The sequence below is a fragment of the Aptenodytes patagonicus genome, chromosome 2 (assembly GCF_965638725.1).
Source record: "Aptenodytes patagonicus chromosome 2, bAptPat1.pri.cur, whole genome shotgun sequence".
Classification (NCBI taxonomy): domain Eukaryota; kingdom Metazoa; phylum Chordata; class Aves; order Sphenisciformes; family Spheniscidae; genus Aptenodytes; species Aptenodytes patagonicus.
Window position 1 is genome coordinate 138,796,477 of NC_134950.1, and position 20,913 is coordinate 138,817,389.

The following is a 20,913-nucleotide window of genomic DNA, read 5'->3' on the forward strand; positions in this document are numbered from 1 at the left end:
CAGGACAGCACTTGAGGAAAAAAAAAAAGCTTTGTGCATTTACATTATACTTCAGTAATCGTCTGAAGTCTCTTAAGGTCTTTCAGTACGTGAGTAGGCTCTTACACTGAACGTACAAGTATGTGCTTGAAACGGACACCAATACTTCTCCACATACGAAGCAGTAATTCACAGACCAAGCACCAGGAGATGGCGCTGACAGCAGATGTTGAAGAATCAGCTACACCTGAAGAGCTGTCTTTAGCAAGTTCTCAACATCCCTCTGCATTCAGGTTCAACTCTTCCCCTTCGAAACCTCAAGACAATTCCTTCTTTAGGAGCACTGGGCACATCAAAGTCTGAAAGTGTTCTCATGGGCATGTATTTCAACTTCTTTTTCCTGCAGGAGCAAGGAGGCATCTCCCTAGTAAAGGGAGACTGTATGAGAACCCACTTCTGTCTGCCCTCGCTGTCTTCCTTTCCACCTCACTCAGCTGCTGGCCTTAATGGCCTTAACTCTTCCCCTTTTCTGCCTGCAGAACTGTCTTTCAGGCTACAGCAGCGGCCTACCACACCAGAAGCAGCAACTGAATGAAGAAACAGTGCACTGCAGGTCTGCAATTCAGTGTGATTAGAAACAAATGGAACATTATGCACCTTGGGTGTTTAGATGTCTGATGTTCCAGTTGATGCATCACTTCTATTACAGGTTGGAAGAGGGACCATGCTTTCCTTCAGCTCAGACAACACTTACTACATGGATAATGTACCATTTTAACTTTAATTCTTTTCTTTCTTCTTTTTTTTTTTTAAAAACAAACTACTGAAAACCATCACTTTTTTTTATTTTTTTTTCTTTTTTTTTTTTTTTTTACACATCATTCAATTTTTCAATCTCTCATTAAATCGAGACTGTCAGCTGGATGACAGAGGAATATACACTGCTGAGTTATTACAACAATAATTTTACACCATCTGAAAAAATAGCTGTACAACAACTTTCCAGACATCAAGTTTCTTACATTAAAGATGACAGACCACTATTGATTCCCATGTTGTGCAAATACCAAACTTCATTCACTGGTCAAAGAAAAAAGAAGTTTCAAGTTAATCAGCTGCAGATTACATTCTCCTGGTTTCCTTCATTCATTGTTCTCATAGTGAAGATACCCATTAAAAAGTAAAGAATTATTTTTATTCTCAACAAAATTCTAAAGCTACCAGAAAGCCAAAACAAACAGGGAAGGGGAGGGGTGAAGACTACAGTACTCATTAACATACACTTATGTGCACTACAGAAAATAACAACTTCAGCTTCTGTTTTTACCTTAACACCAAAGTGGGAGACCATTATTAAGACAAAAAAGTTGACTAGAGTTCATCCTAAAGCCTAACTAAATCATACAGTCCAGCCATCCACCATATATTTTTATCATTTTAATGAGAAATCATGTTATTTTTTGTAATCAGTGAATACAGCAGAAAATACTTTTGGGTTTTTTTGGACACCAGAGAAGCCAGTAGTGCTATAAAATTCACTGTATAGAGTTCACCACATCAATTACCAAAGTCTTAACAGAGTTACTTAACCAGCTTAGAGCAGCAGTCTGACTCTGCCCAGCTACTGAATGCACCAGTCTACTTCAAGACAGAGATTCTTAAAAGAAAAATAGTGGGAAATTAAACATGAAAACTACAAATTTCTTACGGAACTAAAGTTTTCTTTTGGGTACATGTAGAATACCTATTATGGAGAAATACCAAACTATAGAGAATCAGTATTTTGAAGTAGAGCGTGCAGAGAGAAGATTCAGTCCTTTATAAACTTATCAAAGAAATGCACTAGGGTTTGCACGGGGATCCTTTTGGTTCCTGTATCTATACGTCAGCCAGACGCCCAGAATCTGAAAACAAAAACCAAAGATATTATTAAGCAGAGGGTCTCCACCCCATCTTCCATCAGTTTTACAAAATTTGTTTTAAACATAAAATCCTGACAATGAATTTCCAGTACACAAGTTTAGGATATTTTACTATTGCTAAAATTGCACAATCACACACCGGCTTTCTTAATTAGAAAAAAGAATGCACCTTCTCAGAAAGAATTCATACCTAGCAACAGAGAGAAGAACAATACAAAAAAGCCGAAACTGTATCCACAATGCAATGCGAAATATTTCTCATAGGCATGCCTACCATTAAATTAGTCTTCCCCTCCCCAAATGATAAATATTCATAAACCTGTTTTTAGTGTAATGATAAACAAATCCTGCAAATTGTTTCATTTTACAGTTACCACTTAACTATAAGGCTATTTTTCTAGTACATTTTCAAATCCTGTCATTCCCTCCAACCACCTTCCCCCCTCCCAGCAGCTTCACGTTTTTAGTAGAGAAATTGAGGGCAGATGTCAGAGTGATTCTGTTTAAGTTGCTCTCTCTCTCTTGTTGCTGTAATATCTACAAACCTTCTGAAAACTGCACTAAGCAGCAGGAGGTGTATCTTCACATGCTCTACTGTGGGGTTATGAAAGACCCGCTCTGAGGATTTTTATTCACCAATCAATAAAGTATATGTATCATCTGGACGTTAAACCAAAGAGTCAAAAGATCTTTTCAACCTGATGTTTAAAATACAGTCCACTCATCATGAAACTATATCTTTGCACTAGAGGAGGCGCAAAAAAAAATCCCAAATCCAAAAAACCCCAAAGACTCTGTGTGTGCACAGGTGGGGGGAGGCAGGAAGAACAGGGGAACAAGGTAAAGCAATGGCACTCTTTTTATTACTTTTGGAGAATGGTAAACCTGAATAGCTAACTTTCTGCAAAACCTAAACTTTATAGCACCACATTTTAATGTGGTATCTAGTTGCGGCTTGTAGTCTAAATAACATAAAGTTGCAAGAACTCCCAGTGTTGAATAAAGACAAGCCCTCCTTTTAGCATACTTCAGCAAGCTGATAGCCTATAATTTGACCTAGTTATTTGACCCCTGAGATAGTACTGAGAGTTCCTGTAATAAACCCCCTAAAATTGTTTCACAAAACAAAGCCTTAAAAGTGGGGAAAAAGCACTCAATTTTCTAACCTCCTACTCACTTACCTCTGTGAAACTGAAGAAGAGTCCTATGCCTCCAACAAATCTCAGCACCATTCCAGAATATTCTTCTATTATCGGTGCACATGGTTGACACTGGCGACTTCTAAAACAATCCTGTAGCAGATACAGAGAATTGCACTCCATTTTCTGATGACACTTCATTGATTGAAAGCATCTAGTTAGCTCTATAAAAGACTGCCAGCCATGGACAAAACTCTAGCAGTTTTAAAAGACCCCAAAAACGCAAGTATATAAATGACAATGGAGTACAACCTTCACAGGGTGCTGTGTGATTATGTTTCCAATGTTAACTAAAGAGCTTAGTATCATTATAACAACTACCTTACACATTTCTTAAAAAACCTCTGCTTTCTGCAACTATGAGAACAGTTGTACATATTTGAACAAACACAATGAAATTTTAAGTTTTTTCATGAAGAACTTACAGAGGAGCAGGTTTCATTCACATCAAAAACTCTGAATCCACAACAATTCAGATTTCTCTCAATATCTGTTCTTGCACTTTTAGTGTTATTCCATCCCACCTCTAGAAGTTGACTCTAGAAGGCATAAGCAAATACATATTATATTAATTGAACTGGTTTGCATTTCATTGGAAACCAATATACTAGGCCAAGCTGATAATTCTCTAACTAAAACCTTCAGACCCTGAAGTCTAACAGGATTAATATATTAAAGCATGACTTGAATGTTCAAACAGCCTGTGTAGCTAAGGAAATAGCAGCACCTAGCAGCAGCACATTCATGGTTATAATTAATTTTCTTCCTTTCTTTTTCCTAAACCCAGTAAGAGCACTAGTAATGGGACATGCAACTAATCTAACTGGGACTGCTCAGACTTTAAACAAATAGTGCACTGACATGTAGGAAGCTGATTATTTAGTCACTGTACCCTTGCCTGCTTCTTATGCAGTTAAGAATTAGTCTCCATACCCCATGGAAGCTGGTTTTACTTTCACACTTAAGGGTCGCCTCTGTTCCTAATATAGTCACAACCTTTTCAGTTGCACGAGAACAATTCAGTGGCTTTATCATCTTTATGTTATGATTACTGTAGATTTCATCAGCTTATCTGGAATTGCTGAACACGTAAGGGAGTCAAGATTTCATGCTGCTACTCTTGTGACCATAAACCTACACAGGAAGCTTTAAAAGCTGTCATTTTTAAAAAATTGTTTTCTGAAAGTAATTTTAGAACCCAGATATATTTCTTTCTAGCTACCACAGCCAAGCACTGCCTGCGGTCTAGTCTTTATTTAAAAGGATAATGCTGATTTTCTTAAAATACGCTCTCCCCATTTTGTGGAAGACTATATGTGTGTATATATATTAAAAATATATATGTGTGTGTGTATGTACATATATATTTATAGTATTATAAGTATTATATAAGTCAGGAAACTTTTCTTACCTGCTGTTCCTTGTTTAGTGTCAAACAGGCACAGGAGACAGAAAACTGGACAATAAAGACTAGCAAAAGAATAATCATGTACTGGAAATAGTAGTTAAGTCTCAAATTAATTTTGCTTTTATAACACAGATGCCTAATGGTATTCCTTATTTCACTGGATAACAATAGGTCCTTTAAAACACAAGAACTATAGAAGTAAATTCTGACTGGATGTGGAAAAGATGACCCAAATAATGTTCCCAGAACTCAATCACCATATATTATCTCTTTTGGGCTACTACTATACATAGCTGGTATTTCTGGGTTAGGTGTTCCTTGCCTAGCAAGACAACACGAGCAGAGAAGTTAATAAAAGGAGCTTTGAGAGAGAGAAATCTACAGCCAATTTCTCCAGCTTTAGGGACTCATGTTGTCATTTCAAGATACTTCACTTAAATACAGTAGTAAAGAAAATACTCTTCTGGCTATTGCATATTCGGAATTTTTTTTCCTTCAATGACATAGTCTTGTAATTAATTACAAACGGTAACTTTAGCCTAGATTAAAAAAAAGTGAGAGTTGCTTTTGGAACATAGCCTCGCACGCTTTTGGACTAATGCACCTGAAAACAGTATAAAACAAAAAGAACAAACTTTGATACTAATGATCACATTTTGAAAGTCAGGCACTGGCTTCACAATTTGGCCGCTATGTTCAGAGGCATATGTTCAGAGGCAGATACTTATCTCACACAATTAAACTGTTTGTAAAGTGGAAACACGAAATACTTATACACCTCAACAAGAAAAATAAGAATTTTATCTGATGAATGTCTTCTCTCATCCAAGCAGATCAATTTTTTTATGCAAGGCAGCACTACAGACTGCTTACAAAGAGTCAGTAAGCATAAAGGGGCAGCAAAGCACACTGAGAAGGCCTGCACTCATTTCCAGTCTGGATTCACAATTAAAGACTCCGTATGAAAAGAAAGTGCTTCTTGACAGCCTGTATTACCCACAACGCATTCCCCTGCCAGCTACAACCAGCTTGCTATCTGGACGTATCACCTTTCTCTACCATTAAACATTAATAGTTCACACACTCTAGTTTGGTGTATGGTTTAGCACACAGTAAGAGGCACCTGTGACGCAGTGACCCACCGTAAAAAGCTCTCAAAAATTAAAATATTTTGATTTTTAAAAAAGGAGACGTGAATACTTTTGTCTTCAGAGCACAAACAAGAGAGAAAAAAAGGAAGCTGGAATAAAGTTAAATGGGAAGGAAGTTTCATTTAGACTGCACTTGACCAAAATAAGAGTGTGAATTTCTGTTCTGTTTCTGAAGCACTTTCCACATCAGTCTCAGCTGACAGAGCAGGTTGTTTACACGGCTTGAACCAAGCTGTGGTCCATGTAATGCATTAGAAGGATACAAAGAATAGCAATACTTGGTGATGTTTCACCGCACCAATTAATCCGACTAAGGCAATAAGGAAGAGGAAGATTCCTACTGCAATTGCCACTCCAACAACTCTGAAACTAGAGATGAGGCCAAAGCCGATTCCCCATGCCGCAATTCCAATCAGCAGCAGGCTTACCAGCTGGAGGGAAGAGAAAACAAAAAGTTAGTCTACATTTTAAAAGAGGCTCAACCTACACACAGCTACATTCTTTACATTAAAGTTAATTAGAAAGGTACAGGGGTTTTTTTCCAGTTCAAAGAGAAGCAGCACAACCCTAAACAAACCAATCCTCCACTTCATTGTAAAGATAACTTCAGTTCCAGATGTTTTAAGGCACACATATTCTTCAACACTGTTAATGTGGAGCTGTTACAACTTAAGCTACCTACGTGTCAAGCCATGCTGCGTTATCTGTGACTGACTAGAGACACTAAACTGAAGTGTAGATTGTAACAGAATTGACAAATAAGCTAAAGTCATCGGATTTAATTCACAGAATGGAAGAATGAAAATTCCAGATGTTTTCTGAAACAGAGGCAGTGTATTTAAAGAAAATAGGATACACAGCTCCACAGCTTTGAACATGTACAAAAGTGCACTTTGCCAAAACTTACTGTAATCAGGAATACAGCTGTATTGATTCCTTAGAGAAGCTTCTACATAGTTGATGATATAACACAACAGTTAAAGTCACACAAAAATACTTTTTTAGATCTGTATCTCAAGGACTTCATGTAGTAAAGCAATAAAGGTGCCCTGTCTCCGCTACATATTTCTTCAAGAAAACAGCTCTATTATGAAGTTAATCCTATTTCAATACCCAAAACACTCTTATGCTGTTTCATTCCTTTTAAAGATGGTATTCAGGGAAAGCAGGCAGAATCTGTCCCAGTTAGTTTACTGGGATTTATTGTTTATATGGGCAGGAAGCTCCAGCCTTTCCTGTTTCCATGCCAAAAAAACACAGAACAAAAGAAAATTCCAACACGAAAAGCTGCAGAGACATTTGTAATGAGGTACAGCAGGAGGGAAGCAGCAGAAAAAGCCAATCCAGATGTCCAATACACAAGATGCCTAATCTCTTGTTTGAAACAGTTAGACCTATGTATAACATATCGCCCATTACATTCTCTGTTAAATAACACCAATTCAACGTGCAAGTTTTAACTTTCCAAACCCTTGACCTCACCAAAAAATACCCAGAAGTTGTATCATTATTTAAAAAAAAAAAACAAACAAACCCCAAAACAAAACAGTAGGTGCTTAGTCTAGTCCAACTACTTGGCTTTATTCAACAACAAATACAGAGCAAGCGCTTCGGTCTTGTTTGAATGGAAACTGGTAAGCAAGTGTATCTCACAATGTTCTACTGCTTATCCAGAGGGGTGAAAAAATAAAAAAGAGGAAATTTCCAACTTATCCATCATTTCAGTATACTTACCCTACAGCAGGGCACTTTTGTTGGTTTTAATACCAAATATGTCTGTGTATTTTTTCAACTTAAGTACCTTTTAGAAGGCTGACCTATGTAATGCTGCTTTTGAAACATGGAAGTCGAAGATAACATCAAGAGAGCTAGTAAAACAAATAGTGATGCTCATCAAGATCAAAACACAGTGGGTGTTTTTTTCGCACGTTCACACGAATACGCCTCAAAAGATGTTTTTACCAAATCCACAGGAGAAATTTAAGAGAGTCTGTAAGAAGAAAGGGAGAATATTTATCATACCTACACCTCTCTCTCACCATGTGAAGAGACAAAAGAACAACATAAAATTCAAAGGAGTTGCTCAATACCAGTAGAGTTTTAGGATTAAAAAGCCTTAATCACTATGTTTAGTTAAAACCAAAACACCGGGCCAAGATATCGTGAATCTAGTTACAGACAGGGGGAAGAAAAAAATAAAACAAAACAAAAGGCCTTGGCTCTGCCACAGACAGATTTTCTGAATGCATGCTGCACAAGGCTATAAACTTCCTGATGTTATGTTAAAAATTAGCCTTGCTAATCAGACAGTTAAGTGTAAGATCTACCCGTTCTCATCTATGCCAATTCACTTTATTTCATTGTCTCATACCACTGGGAAGATTCGTTTTTCCACATAAGTGTCAGAAGTGAACAACAAAAGAAATCACATAACCCAATTTCCAATCACAAAGTGCTGGCTGATGTCCACCTTTGCATCAACTTCTAAGCACTGAACTCACACTGCCACTACATAACTCTTCAAAGTGTTATCTCATTTAAAAAAAAAAAAAATCTCAAAGGCAAAGTCAAATTTCAATTTATTTCACAAAAAAAAGCAGAAGAAACTTTGCTCCTAGTGATTTTCACCAATACTTCTTTCTCCTGCACGAGCTATGACTGCAAATCTTTATTTTCACCAATCTGCCTCCAGGATACCAAAATGTGTATTTGTTCAGCTCTTTGCTCATTTCATAAGATGTCTAAAACAATTAGATGAAATGAGCTTTATTCTTAAAGTATCAAAACCAAAAGAAGAGACCTAAACAAAATCTGTGCTTAAAACACCTATTGGATAAATGCAGTGCGTGTGTTGCAGTGTACCGGTTACTTCTGGCTGCTGTTACTCATCTCAGCTTCCATTATTCTGAGGATATGTACCTGCAATTAGTGTGTATGACACTAGAAGTTATTACCATGATCCCCTGGCCCAAAAAGCTTTTGTGGTAGAAAGAGCCACATACTGAATCTAGAACGGCTATGGTTTTCAAGTGGAAAAAAACCCTCTCTGGCTTTTAAACCCATTGTTGAACCCCAGATTTTCAGGAATTGGGTGACCGGCTTTGAAAAATAAAACAACATAAAATAGTTTAGTTTCTCTTTTGATCACATTCTAGTCTTAGAGTCATCAGCCTCATTTTCAACCTTTACCTCCACAATACCAAGGCTGTATTTCTCTTCTTTCACATGACAAAGTTGTCCATTGCCTAATTCCTTAAAACATCTGGAAATTCAGTATGATCACAGGTCCATGTTACTGGGCTCTGGCTGGCAAGCTATGTGAAAACACTGTAACCAGTCAGATACATGATTTGGATCAAAATAACTATCGGCTACTCCAATTTCGGCCACTTACAATTGTGGAAAACTGACCTCATATTTCAAAATGAAGTGGAGACTGCAGGTTTACAAACCATTCCAGAAACAGATTTAGTATTAAGTTCCTGCCTCCTCTGCACGTTGACTGAAAGATGAAATGACGGTTATTCCTTCATTTTCAGGTTTGGATTAGACAATCTGAATGTTGAGCAATGAAACTATATATTTATATAGTTTTATAAGGCCATAGAATGAAAAACTAAAGCAAACGCATACTACTACAAACAGGAGAATAATTTAAGCTGTTTTGGCAAGAGGTTTTACAAGTTTATAAAACAATGCAAGGCTCACAGTATTAGCCACTGTTTAGCTGCTAGAAATGACTACTCAACAATGCTTATTCCAGTGTTTTGAAATAAAAGGATTTAGATGCAATATTTCTAAAAGTGAAGCTGCTAAGACTTTGTAGTAAAACGTACTTGAAACAAAATTACTTAGTGACCCTAACTACTTTTAAATGAGTATCATGTACATTGTAAATGTACAAGCTTTATTTACTTATTAAAAAGTCACATATTTCTGTTAAATAAAGGAAAGAGGACTCTCTACGGAGCTTCTGAATGCCACGTTTTATTTTACTGAAACCGTATTTCACAGCACCAAAACTCCCCCAAAGAAAACAGCGTCACTTACATAAAGCTAGCTTTGGTTACTAACACGTCAAATATCTGCTTGATAACTCTACCAGAAATACATGAAATCACAGTCCAGTTTTTAGTGATTAGGACTGATCCAGTTTCCCACAGTAGTCTCATTAGTAAGCTGAAAAGGCGTGGGTTGGAGAAATGGCCTGTTAGACTGAATGACAACAGGCTGGACTGCTGAGCTTAAAGGGTAGCAATCGATGGCTCAGCATCCAGCTGGTAGCGGGTAAGGAGCACCACAAAGGCTGATACTGGGACCAATGTTATACAGTATCTTCATCAACAACCCGGGTGATTAGACAGAATGAATCCTCAGAAAATTCATGGATGATACTAAACGAGGAAGAGGGATTGACTCTCCAAATAGAGATTCAACTCAGACGGACCTCGATAAACTTGAGGAATGAGCCAACAGGAACCTCACAAAGTGCAAAATTCTGCTCCAAAATTCTTCAGTGGAGCCTGGGAACAGACCAATTGAACAACAGCCTTACTGAGATAGACCTGGGGATCACACCGGTTGCCAAGTTGAATATGAGTCAAAAGTCTGCTCTCATTGCAAATAGGGAAAGCCAAGAGGAGTGCAATCAAAGGAAACTCAATGCTGGTGAGATTGCAGCTCAAATACTGTGTCCTATTTCAAGCCCCCCAAGGTCGAGAAGGAATTTGAGAACCTGGAAAGAGTCACCAAAATGGCCTGGAGCCTTGAGGATGACGTTTGAGAAGCAGGTGATGGAGCTGAGTTTGTTTAGTCTGACAACGAGGCAGCCTAGGGATAATCTAATAGCAACTGAAGCTGAAGGCACATTACAAAAACAATGGAGGCAAACTCTTCTCATTATTGACCGACCACAAAACAAGAGGCAACAACCACAAGTAATGGCTTGGGAAGTTCAGACTGGACATTAGAAAACACATCTGCAAGGCGGTTTGGTGTCATACTCAGAGAGTTGATAATCTTTGTTCTCAGAGGTTTTCAAGACTCAGTAGACAAAGCCACAGCTGGCAAATGAGTGTTATTCATAATTCTGCTCTGAGCAGGAGCCTGGATAGATGAGCCCCAGAAGTCCCTTCGAACCAACACTCCCACACACCACAGCCAGCTCTTCCACCATGGAAGTTTTGCCACTCTTCACATCAAAAATCAAAGTCTTAACAGGCAGATAAGGGACAGATTTAGCACTGACCAAGGACTCTCCTGTACCGTCTAGCTCATTAAACAGAGAGTACCACAAGTTCCTAAACTCCATATCAACAAAACACCTTCTTACAAGCAGTAAGAAGGTCTCTCAATAAAAGAGCAATGAATGATTCTTCAGAAGTACTTACAGAGCTTCAAAACCACAAGTACAAGTCTTGTTCTCAGAAGTGATTTAAAAGGTCCCATTCACTTAAGGCATGTTTACATAGAAAGTCAACAGGCATTAAGAGCAAAAGAATTTATTACAATCTCAAGCTGGAGCAACCTGTCTCACAGAAAGATGCTATAATCGTATACTGTCCACAAACCAGAAAAGCAACACAGAGCCGTGGGAAGTGTGTGAGGGTGACAGCTAGTATTTTAAATTTAATATCCTCATTTACTATATACTATCTTCTCCATCAACGCAAACTCTAGCAACTTTATTTAAAAAGCAAACACGCAAACATGGGCTTAGCATAGTCCAATATATAAACTCATCAATTTGAAATTAAGTAAATGCTTTACCAGAACAAACCTATAGGTAGCAAAAATCCTAAGTGGAGATCAGTAGTTTTCACTATGAGAGCGAGTACTTCTTCTATGGAGTCAAAAAAAAAAAAAAAAAAAAAAAATTTACGAAAATCAAGCACCTTGCCAATAGACAGAGTTACTCCAATGTCAGCATCTCTATAGGAAAGATTTTAGGGACTGTAAGTTCAAGATCAGTGGAATGGATCAGACTCCACTTTAAGTGACTTCCATATATTTGGCATACATATTTTTTCAAAAATAACAATTTCTAGACAAAGAAGAATTTCTTTGTCACAGAGGTAAAGTCATCACAAGTTTGATCGTTCTGTTCTCCAGTTAACTTCTTATTAACATGATTAAAGCATTAGCTTTTACTGTACTTGTCGGGGTTTTCTTTCCCCTTACTGCTGCATAAATTACTACTTCCACAAAAAAAACCAAACTTCTCCTAATTCACTCTATTCTTTAAATCCAAGTTCTCCTGTGCACATAGCTGCTTATTTCGCTCACTCCTGTACTGAAAAAAAATGTATTTCTCTTTACACTTACCCCTTGTATACTTATCCACAAGCTTATAGTCTACATTACAAAACGAAAACAAGATAGGACAAATGATTTCTCTAGACAACGCCACTGAGAAACAATTCAAATGCCAAAACCAGTTCCTCCTTCCTTCAACAGCAAGCCACAAGCAAATCTACTTTTTTGACTAACTAGCAACTTTTCAGCATTTCAACTAGCTTGGAGTGCTCGCTAGGAAGGAAGTCATACGCACAAGTTAGTGTTCTCACTGTTTTCTTGTAGCCTTAGCCCAAAAAGGAGTTAGTAAAAACTGCATTTCAGAACGTAAATTTCAAGAAATACAGCCTCACCATTCCCCAGGTAAAGAGATTACATAGCATTTACAGTGGTATCAGTAAAGGAAATATTTACAGAATAGCTGTCAGGCTGGATATGGAACAGGAACTAAAACCAGAGAGATTACACACATGATGAAACACATCCTCCCTAACCTCTCTCTCCACATATAAGTTCATATTCCACTTCTTTTAAGGGGGTTTTAAAGTTTAAACCTCAAATGGTATATATTTTGAAGGAGAGATTTCCACCACCCTCCCCTTCAACTTGGCCAACCATTTCTGCACAGCCATAGAGAATCTAGAAGACAATTCTTCTGGTCCCCTGCACTTCATCTAAAAACACATTAAAACAACAGGCAGTATATAGTGGTGCATCTTTAGCAAGCTAAGACTAAGCTAAATTGATTTCCATCACAGCTGTAAGCTAGCCAAACTGTAAGCAACTTTATCTCCTTACAGTACTTCTTCAGCTTTACTGAGAGCACAGTAAAAGCTGAGCAGTAAGGAAAGCTCTGGTACCTCCCAAGGATTTCTAACAGAAAGCAAAAACTTATTTAAATGAGGAGTGATCAGTAGTCTGGTTACTGAACAGCCTTGAGACACATGATGTGGAACAAGTAATTTATGTGAAAGGCAGCATTCCTGTCTCTTATCACAAAAGCCAGTTCTTTCCGTCTGAAGGCCTAGTTCAGAGTTCTTCATGTTATTGGCCAATAATTAGGATCAAATTGCTTTTGACCATGTAACAAGCTTCTTTCATGTTAAAATGGCAGTGAGATTTTAACCCCTGTTTTATACTCCCTGGTCTTTGGAAATGCAAGCTTTCTGCTGTGTAGCAGGAACAACTATCTTCTGAAACGTTTACTTTTCCTTGCTTGTTTGTTCATTGTTTTTTAAGAAGTTGTGAAACATTTTTGGTAAGCTCAGTGATCCCACAGATCCTTCTTCCACACATACGTCTCCCTCAACACGAAAACAACAGTAGAAAGAACACAACCAATAACTTAAGCTACAAGGCTACTACAGGGCATTCAAAGGGCTTCTCAATAATTGTGCTGGTTTTAAAGTGTCCAGCTGCACTGCTAAGATGGCTGAAAACATCAGTGGTACCAAAACATACCATGCTCCATATAGCCGCCTCCTTCTGTGCCCTGTTGTTCTCCAGTTCTTTCACTAAAGACAGTCTGCCTTCCCAGCTTCAAATGTCACTATGCACTCTACACAAGGCAAGTGAAAAAACAAAACCCACTCTTACCTGGTCTACAGAGCCAGCACATGTCTCAATTCTGACCTGCTACCGCAAACCACCGTCACTTTGGCTATAAACTGACACACAGTATAGCTGAAGGCATTCCCAAGCACTGACGAAAAATCTTAAAATATGTATCTATATTTTTGCTGTAGTCACTCTTCTGTGTTCTCAAGTGTGAGCATAGAAACCTTCCCAAAAAGCCAATGAAAACAAAAAAACCCCGGGACTAAACTGACATGACCAACATTAACCTTCCCTGCCACATACCTGGGAGCTTCTGTACCACTGTTTTATTAACACGTCAAGACTAGATAGCACAGCTTATACTGCCGCCTTCCAAGTGTCCTTGAGAATGACAGAAATGGCTCCAAGGCAACCTGTCCCATCTGCTGAGCATCCAGTTAGGATGATGAGCTAGACCAGCCCAGCACAGGCTGGTGCTGGGGCAAACTCTTAATGCTGACACCCCTAAATGCTGACTGGAGACCATCAGACACAGCAAATAGCAGGCTATTTACTGGTCGCTTCTGAACAAACAAACTTATACAAACCGAAATGGAATTGAATGCAGAGATCACAGGTTCATTTACCACTGTGAAAGAAATTGCCACATGAGGCAAGATCTGTGTTTCTCTAATTCCTGTTCGCTAGTACCTGGCTCCGCATAGCCACTACAATGGTCAGGAATTACCAGAAAACACAGAAAACAGTCACATTCCCTTTCCCTAGGAAAATCCAGATGTTCACCCTGCCTCTAACACCAGGTTTCCCCTATGCAGGGAGAAGGGAGATGGAGCTAGCAGATCTGCATGGAAGATGCAACATGCTCACCCCTCTGCGTCAGGAATGCTGCAGCTAAGACAAACACTATTAAAAACCCTACCATGCCAAACACATGCTGTCCAAATCTGAGAACTTCTGTCCTCATCTTTGTATACTTCCATAATACAGGAAAAGCAATTTTGATAAAGAGGGCAGAAACGCACTAATTACACTTTCAATAAATACTACACCCAGAGAACAGGCAGCAACAGGAAAAAAAAAAAAAACCTTTCAAATACAATGCTTTGGAAAGTGATGCAAAAAACAGGACACTTAATAGGCAGTCTAGAAAACAAGTTCAGAGAGCAAAGTATTATAAAAAGTAAATTATTTTGATAAAAGTACTTTCTAGCATTAAGAGGAAACATGGATGCTCTTTTGGAATGAACTCTGTGCTACAAAAAAATACACACTTTTAATGGTAAAGGTACCATATGTTTCACTTTAAATCAAATGGCCACTCTAGGTGTAAGAAAAACTGAAAGCCTGCTTATCAAAACAAAGGCAAGATGTTTACATACTGACAACAAACAGTTCATGTTTGCTGCTGAAGCAATAATTAAGTAGCTGCTCGGGTGACAAAACCAGCACACACCATCCAAATGAACTGACTGTCAGTATTTTTTTTTTTTTTATTATTTTAAATATTTAATCTTGTGGCCCAGCTACCACTTCAATCTTTCATCACTAGCTAGGACTTAGGAATTTCCCTTTCCTTTCTGAGAATCTGATTTGAAATAAGATATCAACTGTTCACACTTCAACACAATTACTCAAGACTTCCTTGGAAGGAACACTGTCTACCTAAGGAAGTCCTTGTCTGGTTAAAGTGAGCAAATATTAGTGGAGCCAGCATCTAGGGTTCTCATACCTGGAAGATTAGAAGTCTTGAGTTACATACACATCCTTGAATTTGGCTGAACTCTGTGGACAGGCATTTTAAACAGTTTGTATGGGTTTGCCATTCAATGGGAAATGTAAATATGATAGAATAAATAAAGACAAAATTGGTCAGATACCAAAAAACTGGTATTTTAAAGGTCCTTGTAAGCAGACAGTTCTTCCATGTAAGACACTATTCCAGCAATACAGGTCATTATATACACATTGAGTCAACAAATAGTCTCAATTATTTTTCTCTACTCCTCCAATACCCATAAGGAACCATACTGAAGTCAGCAATACTCAGCATAGATGCCAGAATTACTCATATAAAGTAAACTTAAAAATAGAATCAGGGCCTAAGGACATTAACTTAGTCCAGAGAAGAACCAAAAGTCATCAGAAAAGTACCATCTGAAAAGAATGTTAAGTGAGCAATTAGGTTAGTGGGTTTCTGGTTTCTTGCCTTAAACCAGTAACTGATTTATTACTGCCAGGACATATATTTTTCTTGGTGCACCACTGTAAAAAGTAAAACAAGACAGCATTAAAAAAAAAATCCTATTCTAGGAGCATTTTAAAGAAAAGCAGAATATAAACTGTAACCCCCAATATACAGTTCTGAGAGTTAATTCATTCCAAGCATGTGATAGACACATCAATGCTAGCTAGAAAAACATTCAAGAAGTGTTACCTGTTTGACCTTATATCCCTTCTTACCCCGACTACTCCCTTCCCATCCATTATTACTGTGAATTAACATTGTTTAAAAAGATGATGATGATGAAGTTCTTGCTCTAGTTGTCTTCTGTATTTTTTTCCAGCTGGGAAAAAATAAGCCCATCATTCATTGTGCTGTTGCAGCCCAAGTCTTATATTGCCAGGTTTTTTTCTAACCAAGGAACAGAGAAGCCCACATGTTTTGCTAGATCAACTCCACCAGGCCAACTGAACACCTTAAATGTTATTTCTGCAACTCAGAATTTAAAAGCATTAGTCTTGTAACTTGCCTATAATTAATAAGCAACACAAGCAATAACAATCGGATATTCCAGTTACTATAATTCAAAGAAGTCATGTTTTTGCTGAAGGGAAGGAATATGTTCTCCATAGGTCAGACGAAAGGAGACCAAGTGACACACACAAAGTAAATTCTACTCAAGGAGACATCAGAGCAAGATTAAGGTCATAGGTGCATTGTACAGGTATCACAAACAGAACTACAGAGATCCCAAAGATCAACCCACCCTTGCTGAGGCCAAATACGCCCAAAGGACCTACCAGACCCCTTACACCTGGTTAATATATGGCTGTAGGAATAAGTGATGGTGTCTTCAGAAAAAACACCTGCTGTCCACATGACATCAAAATGAGATTTGTGCATGTATTATGTTAGAAAGATCCAGATTTCTCTCACTCTTCTGTCACTCAAGAAATAATAATAATAATAAATAATAATAACAACAGCAATAACAACAGTAACAAAAAGAAGTCTTGCATTAACCTCTGGTTTACTGAAAAGAGAAATCGGGATGGGACAATTCATCTATAACCCATCTGTTGGGATGGGGCAATCCCGCGAAAAGTTGACCAAGATGATCTTTTGAGGTCACTTCCAACCTGGTCTATTCTATGATTCTAACTTACCTTCATCATGACAGTCTACATACACTAAACTTACTTTCAACCGCAGATGCCAAACGAGGCAATGCCTACCTGCTCCCCTCTGTTCTGGCTGGGGTAGCATGCGCAACCCACAGCATCACAGGGATCCTCGGTGATTTTCACAGCAGATAGGCTGGGCTCCCCAAACATGCTCCAGGGGCTTTTTCGGGGACATACTCAACTCTGCAAGCTCCTCCAACGAAGCATGCGCAATAGAACAGCCTCTCCTATATTAAGGTTTTTGTCCCGCTCTTTTCTGAGAGAACGAGGGTCACCTCATACACCAAAGAATATAACAAACAACTCTGGCTTCAGCACAGGCACTTCTACATCCATTCCTGCTCCATCCTGGTGATTACCATCAAGTCCAGTAGCCGCCAGCTACGAGAACCATTTGTTCTGATGAACAGCATTAGACCTGTTTGATCTCCTGTCTCGCCTTCAGTTCAGATCAGGCAGTGCTTTCAGAAAAGCACTGATACAACTGCCCGCAAGCACTGGATGACCCCAGTTTCGGTCTGCCGAAAGTCATCCCCAAGCACGCTTGTTAACATGAAACATTAGAGGACATACTACCTCTCCAGAAGTGCTGTGAGAGGAAGCCATTACACATAGTCCTGTTTCTTGCTATTTCTGTGTCATTTTAAAATAGATAATGAGGGAAAAAACCCACAGCTATACCACAACTGGAGATTTTATTGTTCTCTGTTGGAAACAGCTCCTCCAACTTGCCCGAACAAAAGCAGGCACCTGCCTGGAGCTCCCCAGCAATTCAGTTATTTCAGTTTAGCATGCTACTTTTTTTCCCCCTCGTGCATGTTCCCACTGCCCCGAAGCAGCCAGACTTTGTAACTCGCTAGTTCATCCCAGAAGAGAGCAGGGAAGCCTGCCCACCAAGGGGCTGGGGGCCTCTCCAGTGCACCCCCCTGCCTCTCCAATGTGCTTTGGTCTGTAAGGGTCTTCTTGTAGGGCCCAAAACACAGACATGGCACTTGACACTCACCGAACTGCACTTATGTCGGTGCCGGTCCTTGGGCTGAGGAATAATAGAATAAACCCTTACTCGTTCACGCCTGGGTTGGCACAGCGACCTTTCCAGACAGGGAAAAAGGGCACCGGCGAGCCGGGCCTACCCTCGCCACAGGGCCGCCCCCTCCCCAGACCAGCCCGGGGGGACGCAGGAGATGAGACATTCCGCCCCCCCCGGACAGGCAGCGCTCGCCGTGCCGCCCGCTCCCGGACCGCCGTGGATTTTGATCCCGGAGAGCCACGTCCCTGCGGTGACAAAGCCCGGCCTGACCGGTGCGACACACCCCCCCAGCCGGAGGCCGCGACCGAGCGGCGGCCCCGTCTCGGAGCCCCCCCCGGCCCCAACCCACCACAAGGAGGCCGCCTCAGGCCGGAGTGAGCCCCGCCACCTCCCCTCCCTACCCGGCGGCGGAACCCGCGGGGCGAGGAAGACCCCGCCGGGCAGCCTGCGCCCCTCCCGTCACCTCGCCTCAGCGCGGCGACCACGCACCGTGTAGAGCAGGTTGAGGGCGCAGAGGCAGTTCTTGGAGCAGGCGAAGCCCCCACACACCATCGCGGCGGCACCGCTGGCGGCACCGCTGCCGCTGCCGCTGCCGCTGCTGCCCCCGCCGCCGCCAGGGAACCGCGCAGCAGGAGGAGGAGGCCGCCGCCCCGCCCCGCGCCGCGCCGGGCCGGCCGCCACCGAGCGGGCGCGGCCGCAGCAGGTGAGTGGCGCCCGCCGCCGCGCCCGCTGATTGGCCGCTCCCGAGCGCAAAGGTAAAAATATGCAAATGAGGAGGCGCGGAGGGGGCTGGGAGGGCTGGCGGCGGCTCTGCCCGCCGGCCCCGCCACCCGTTATCTGAGCGCACCAGAGGGCTGGGCTTTACCCTCGGCCTCGCCGCAGGGACGCGGCCCGGCCTCCCGGGCAGTTTTCATCGGCGGGTGGTGTCGGCCTCGCACCCCTTTCTCCCCCTCTATTGTTACGAAGGCCGCCGGGGCTTACGCCTCGCCCCCTCCGCCTCGCCCCGGGGCGCTGGAACGCGGCCGGCCTGCTGAGAGCTGCCCGCCGCCCCTCCCGGCCCCGGGGCACCGGCCCCCGGGGCTGGCAGCGCTACCTGCCCCGCTGCCGGAGGCGACCGTTGGGTGGTCTCTGGCTGTGTGCTCTGCCTGCGAGATGGAGTGGGGAGAGGGGAACTTGCTGGGGCCTTACCTGAGGGTGGCTGAACGAGGCCTGGCATCTCCTCGGCCATTTTGTTGTTTAGGGAACGAGAGGTTCCTCCCTTCCCCTTCCATGGTGGTACATACCTATAATTGATGACCTAGTCTCCTGTGTAATCAAAAGGAAGCATCCAGGGATTTACTTTTCCAGAGCATTGAAGTATTTAGAGTACTGTTACAGTTCTACCAGCTATTAATCTATTTTGATTTCTCTTTTTTAAAATTTTATTTAAAATTTGTATTAAGTCATGTTTCCACTGCGCCTCTTCTTACGTATTTACATCTGTATATTTCCTTAGTTTGAGGGTTAAATATTTTTGCTTACAGGTAGTCAGACCAAATTGTCTGCCTCTATCAATAATTTCCTACTAGCCAGTACCAAGTTTTTGTTACTGTTTTTAATTGGCTGGAATGGTGTCCCAGTTCACTAGGACCCTTCAAAATCCCATCTCCGCAGTCACTGCGGCCTGGACTCTGTATGATGCTTTATAATACAACAAATCTAATAACTGCCGGCTACTTCAGTGTGTACATGTGTTGCAGGATTAGCGTCCAAGACATCTTCTTATCTTTTTGCTGGGCTTCACAAAGAGACAAGGAGACGTGTTCCTCCCTTGGGATGTCTGTAAGGGTACGTAGTGTGGTAGTTTTACTTCATCAGGGTTTGGTGCCAGAGAAGAAGTTGTGATGGTCAGTTCCTAGTAAGCAGAGGAAGCTGCATCTACTTTCTGATGAATTCACAACAATTCTTAATAGGAACTTGTCATCAAAATAATTTAAGAAGGAAATTCCAAAAGCATTTTGTTTTATGTAATTTGGCTGGCCTTCGTCTGCTAAGGGAAGCCGCAGCAGGCTAATAATCCTTGCCAACAGTGAGACAGAAAGAGGCTGAACAGCAGCAGGCTTTGTCTTTCCTGGTCTGTCACTCAGATCTTTTTTCTTTTTTTTTTTTAACATCTTTTTTCCATGCTCTTTGATATTTTGCCAGACTCCTGCAATTAAATATAATATACATATTTTTCTCACGCAATAACAAAGACTCGTCGCTTTTTTACTGATGTATATCTACCTCTCAGCTGCTAGCCAGGCAACAAATTAAAATTCTCCAATATTTGTGACCATAAATTAAATCTGAATGCTCAACAGCTGCTGAAGCTTTCTGTTTGTTTCTAAACTTGACAGACACAGACTATCCCTGCTGCTGGAGTCAAGTGACAGGATAAGTGAAAAATCTGTTGTGTTTTTTTTCCCCTTGCTAATTAAACTGACGATGTTGTGGCTAATTTGGCCTATTGGGAATGTAGATTTACTGACTGGAGCTACTGGCTTTACTGGGTCAGGCCTTTTGGGTCTGATCTTTTGGGCCCAAGTCTGGAAGAGTGGAAGCCCAGTATAAAGTCACTTGCTTCAGTGCAATTTTACCAGCTGCTTTTAATTTTGTTGTGAAGACTGGTTTCAGGAATTGTTTGAAGCCCTCTCGATAGGAAGGAGTATCTTGAATGTATACCCTTTCCTGAACACAAGAAGCCATCAGCATATCAAATGTTTTTTGTTGGATTTTATTGCAAATGCTCACGTATAAAGTTACTGTACCATTGTTGCTTTGGTTATAGTGCTGAATTATTCAATATTATGATCCACTGCCCTTCTTAGAAGATCTCTTTCACTGTTAATCATTAAAAGGTGTACCTCCACTTTCTTAATTAAAGCTGGTGGTTCTTGTTAAGGGACCCAGCTCCTACAGTCCTTTGTGGGTGAGAAGTACCTACTAC

The 20,913-nt window shown here is 40.8% G+C and overlaps 1 protein-coding gene across 1 annotated transcript; it reads right to left on the minus strand.

Annotated features, from left to right (window-relative positions):
- Window positions 1-1,152: 1,152 nt before the first annotated feature.
- On the minus strand, window positions 1,153-18,565 carry TSPAN13 (tetraspanin 13). The gene is made up of 6 exons (XM_076331389.1): window positions 18,435-18,565; window positions 5,923-6,090; window positions 4,512-4,592; window positions 3,526-3,639; window positions 3,083-3,193; window positions 1,153-1,883 (listed from the first exon to the last, which is right to left on the minus strand). Exons 1-6 carry the CDS (start codon window positions 18,495-18,497, stop codon window positions 1,809-1,811), a joined length of 612 nt encoding a protein of 203 aa, XP_076187504.1. The 5' UTR covers window positions 18,498-18,565; the 3' UTR covers window positions 1,153-1,808.
- Between the last annotated feature and the right edge of the window lie 2,348 nt (window positions 18,566-20,913).

What these genes read in the sequence shown, in the direction of transcription:
- TSPAN13 (XM_076331389.1), bottom strand. Translation starts at nt 18,497, where the DNA reads ATGGTGTGTGGGGGCTTCGCCTGCTCCAAGAACTGCCTCTGCGCCCTC. An exon ending in CCCTCAACCTGCTCTACACG is followed by an intron (nt 6,091 to 18,434) that starts GTGCGTGGTCGC and finishes TCTTCCCTCCAG; the next exon opens with CTGGTAAGCCTGCTGCTGAT. An exon ending in TGAATGAAACCTGCTCCTCT is followed by an intron (nt 3,194 to 3,525) that starts GTAAGTTCTTCA and finishes TATCTGCTACAG; the next exon opens with GATTGTTTTAGAAGTCGCCA.